The 4635-nt window shown below is 39.1% G+C and overlaps 1 protein-coding gene across 1 annotated transcript; it reads left to right on the top strand.

The window, feature by feature from the left end:
* Nucleotides 1-646: 646 nt before the first annotated feature.
* Nucleotides 647-1637, top strand: LOC109238863. Its single transcript, XM_019405344.1, has one exon. It carries the CDS (start codon nt 788-790, stop codon nt 1472-1474), a length of 687 nt encoding a protein of 228 aa, XP_019260889.1. The 5' UTR covers nt 647-787; the 3' UTR covers nt 1475-1637.
* Nucleotides 1638-4635: the final 2998 nt, after the last annotated feature.

Below are 4635 nucleotides of genomic sequence, written 5' to 3'. Positions count from 1 at the left end.
TTAATGATGAGCAAACATACACCATTTTGCATAGTTTAGGAATAAATTTGGACCTTTACAAAGGACTACATCTGTCAAATTGGTCATTACAAAAGTAAGGGTAGAATGGAACATAACATTAATTACAATCTCATCAAACCAAATTGGTGGTCGTTATATAATATAGGACATTTTTTATTACATAACAATTTATTTAATAATACAAATATAATAAATTTAAGATGATAATAAAAGATAACATTGTAATTAAAGTCGCAATGCAATACAATGAAATAAGAATGACTATTCAAACAAGATTTTGTAAGTGTATGCAAACTAATTGATAGAGGTAACAAAACGCTTATTCTTTAAGTTATGATTCCTACATTTTATTTATGGATTGTTATCCATAACTATCGTTTAGTCAAACTGATAATATAAAAGTTTTTTCACATTATTAACATGTAAAAGATAAAATCCTTTAATTTTAAATCAGTATCATCGTCGAATGTTTGTAAAGTAGTTTATGAAAAGGTAAAAAATATATACTCTAAATAATCTACCGGCAACAAGTAGGGTGAATTTTGTAGCCTCACCTTTTGGTGTTGAGTCCTAGTTTCAAGCATTCTGTTTTTCCCCTTATAGCAAACACCAAAAAGAATCTTGCAGCCCCAAGCTCCCTTGGTTTTTCCAAAAGAAAATTAAATTTAGACCAAATATGGGAGCAAAGAGAGGAATTCCGAATAGCGGAAAAGAGAAAGGAATTGCTTTCTTTCTCTAATCTTTTTGCCCATTTTTCTACTCATTCATGGGAAGAAAAATTCCTTTAGGAGAGGTTCATCCCAATCATCCTCTCATATATTTTTTATTTCTTACTGCTTGCGTTGCTGCAACCATTGGTATAGTTTCATCTCTTTGTGGTCTCCTAGACAGAATAAAAGGATCTCCTGACCCTTCTGCAGGAGATAATATTGAAGCCAAAGAAAATACAACCATTGTTAGCAATGAGTCATCTCAGGCAGATATTGTAAAAATCTCAGATGTAAATGAGGAATCAACCAATAAACCAGAGCGAAAAAGTGACGAAAAATTCTTGCAACAACCATTGCCACCACCACCAGCAATGAGGGCAGTTGCTTCTTGTAATTTAAGGACCAATTCAATGGCTCCTACTCGTGTTTCCAGGTCGAATTCGAGCATGAAAACTCTACAGAGAAAATTAAGTACAAGCATGAGCATGAAGGCGTTTTCGGGGGCATTAGCACAACGCCATGAGAAGAATTCCAAGTTGAAACACGAAGACTCAATTTGGAAGAAACAAATCATCTTAGGAGAGAAATGTAAAGTCCCAAATAATGAGGATGATGACACGGTTTTATATGATGAAAATGGGAATAGAATCTCAACTTATCATCCGAAACAACTCAATGTCATGTCCATGTCACGACAATCATCACAGATAGATGAAAATGCAATTCCAAATAAAAGAAACTAGGTAGGATGAAAAAACAAAACTATGTATAGAGCAATTTTGTTTGTTCGGAATGGTGAACACTGATGATGATAAAGAGTTAACATGGTTTCCATTAAATTCCTATTTCATTCTTGTTTGTATATAAAGTAATTAACCTATGCTTCTGATCAAGTACATTTCTCCATTCTTAGCCCTTTTTATTTCATACTAGTTTATCGACACGTTGCACGTGTATATCGAATCATGTAGTATCCAGTTTCATTTCCTGCACTTCTCAAGTGAAAGACAGAGCTAGAGATTTGCCAAAATGAAGATAATTGTTCGTTTATTTGGGTGATTTGGAATTTATTTTTGGTGTCCATGGTAACTTTTTTTATAACAATCAAGAAGTGTTTCTAATAAGTTCATCTCTAGCATAAAATATTTTCCATCGTCCAAGATAACATAATGATTTACACGTGCGCTCTTAATAACGTGAAAGATACGCTGAACAATAAAAAGAAATAGAGAGAACTAATGCCAAACAATTTGAACTCAATAAATTCTACTCATCTCCAAATTATGAATATTTTGCATAACACATATAGCTAAATAACAAAAGGTAAAAGAAGATTTTGGAATTTATATCAGAAAATCAATTGCTAAATCAATCCAAGGTGGAGCATGAGAAGTTTGTATAAATACGAACGTTTCTGTTAATTAAATAGAAGTAACTTACTGTCAATCCCAATTTTCCATCTTAAGATATCGGGATGGCACATAGTCTCTAAGACTAGATAAGTCCAACATACAAGAGAATATGACAGAAATAAACAATGAAAACGTGATATATAAACTAATAAGCCTCAAAAGGATCTCAATATTGAACTACAATACAACATTTCCCAAAAACCTGGTGATACTGAGTCATAAGCTCTACACAAAATACAAAAATCTCAACATACATTGTTTACCCTCACATTCGGATAATAATTAAACTTATATTGTGGTTTTAAGGATATGTGATTTCGTCCAATACAAATTGATAAGTAAAAAAATAAACGAATAAATTGGAGAATAAAATAAATCAAACCAGTATGCTAGCCAGGTCTCGACCTCGACTTGGGATAGCCTCGAGGTGGGATAGTAAATGATAAAGCAACATTGATGAACAATAAATGAAATAGCAAGAAAGTAATGAGTGTACAAATTCTTATCAGTGAACAATGATGCTTACAAATGATGGGATCCCTCTTTATATAATAGAGGAGTCCTAAATAAGGTACACTTCTAATTATAGTAGGAAACCATATTAACATCTAATTAACTGCTATAGATTGATCCATTCCGATATCACGCTATGATCCTCGACCAATCCCGAATATCTCACCTTTTCCGTTATCAAGCTACGCCGATGTCACTCAAAGTCTGCCTCTTTCTGGTCGCAATCGATGCGCACCTCGATACGGACTCGACGTCCCAGCACTTTGACGTGACATTCATATCCCGAGAAAAGAATGAAATCGGGTAGCTCCAATTTCTACCGTATACAGACAGTCCCCTCGTTTCTTAGAGTAAAACGGTAAGAAACGACTTGAGCCTCGATTTTCTGGAGACCCTGATAGTGATGCAATCCCCGTGACGTAAGCGATCGAGGTGGCCGAAACGTCCCGTCGGTACAGTTCCCCAAACCATTAATGCTTGCCAGTGAGCGGTCTGCCACTAGCACCACTGACCCGTCGCCGTGAATCTATAAATACAGGTTTTTTGGTTGAATCAAAATTTTACTTTCACCTCCACCAAGTTTTCTAAGTTTCTTACGTTCTCCATCTCTTCTTTTTCACCACCCATTGAGTCAACTTAGTTAATACAAAAAACAACAAATTTCACCTCTTTCCGCTTCCTTCTACCTGACCAATGGTAAAAACCTCCAAGACCGTCCCACAAAAGGAGAAAGCTTATTCCCAGCCGGTCGGTGAGAAAACGCCGGTGGAACCGCTCCCTCATGAGTATGTTCCCCGCCCTTGTGTCTTAAAATCCGACTTCAAAGTCGAGAACCCTCCATCGATCCCTGGCCGATGTGAACACGTGTCGAGATACATCTGCTCGATAATAGTGGGCCCTCTCAAGGCCATAAAGAGAGACTGTAACTGGGGGGCCGAGGTCGTGGTACAAATCCCCGCTCCTGAACAGAGCATTACCACCTATGTGGAGGGGTTTCTAAGTGTCTACACTTACCCTTCACATTGTGTCCTCTCGACCCAGTCATTGTCGATTTTTGCAAGAGGTACCAGGTCACCTCGGCCAGGTTCACCCCTCATTCAGGCGCATAGTGATCATGCTCTACTTCTTTTCCAGTAAGGCCGAGGGGCTGGAGTTCACTCTCAGCCACCTCATACGATTATATCGACCTTGTCTTTTTCGAGGGTTGATCAAGCTCCAATGCCGAGCGACGAAGGCCTTATTCGCGAGCATCAATAAGGACAAGGATTGGGGTTAGATGAGCCGGTTCGTCCGGGTAAGGACATGTGACCTCATCCCAGAGGAGAAACTGTCGTTCCTCGAGAAGTGGAACCCCGATCGTAAGTAACGTATTACCCATTAGTCTTCGTACTCTATTTTTTCTTCCATATATAATACTTTCATCTGTTATGCAGCGGTTACTGGATGCCTCACGCGGTCACCGACCCAGATTACTGGGTTCGAAAGTTGGCTACGACTTCCTCCCATGCCGAGCGCTACTTGCATGACTTGGCAAGGGGCAGATGGCAGGCCAAGAATCATGGTAAGCTTATCCTGTACACCTTCGATGCCTTTTTCTGAAACGTTTCTTTTTATTCATACTAGACTCCTTTTTATGCAAGCCTCAAAGATGTTGCTGAAATGAGGCCGGCTCGACCTGGGAAAGAGGTCGAGTCCCCGATTCCAAAGTCGGGGAAAGATAACAAGAGGAAGAGGGTCTCGATGTCTGAGGACCCCCAACCTAAAAAGGCTCCAGATCGAAGACGCAGGAGAAATGTCATCCCTCTAACTATAGAATCGGTCCACCAGCTAGGGGAAGAAGAAGAAGATAATGAGGGCGATGACTCGGCATTGGTGGTTCGAGCAAGGAAGCCGGTCAAGGCCGACAAGCGTTCCATGCCGGAGGCGATTGTCGAGACCCGGCCTCATGATGAGGAGGCCTCGAAGAAAGATTTGGGCAA

This window comes from Nicotiana attenuata, unplaced genomic scaffold (genome assembly GCF_001879085.1).
Source record: "Nicotiana attenuata strain UT unplaced genomic scaffold, NIATTr2, whole genome shotgun sequence".
Taxonomy (NCBI): domain Eukaryota; kingdom Viridiplantae; phylum Streptophyta; class Magnoliopsida; order Solanales; family Solanaceae; genus Nicotiana; species Nicotiana attenuata.
Note: the sequence above shows the minus strand (reverse complement) of the source record. Positions and strands in the feature narration are given on the sequence as shown.

What these genes read in the sequence shown, in the direction of transcription:
- LOC109238863 (XM_019405344.1), top strand. Translation starts at nt 788, where the DNA reads ATGGGAAGAAAAATTCCTTTAGGAGAGGTTCATCCCAATCATCCTCTC.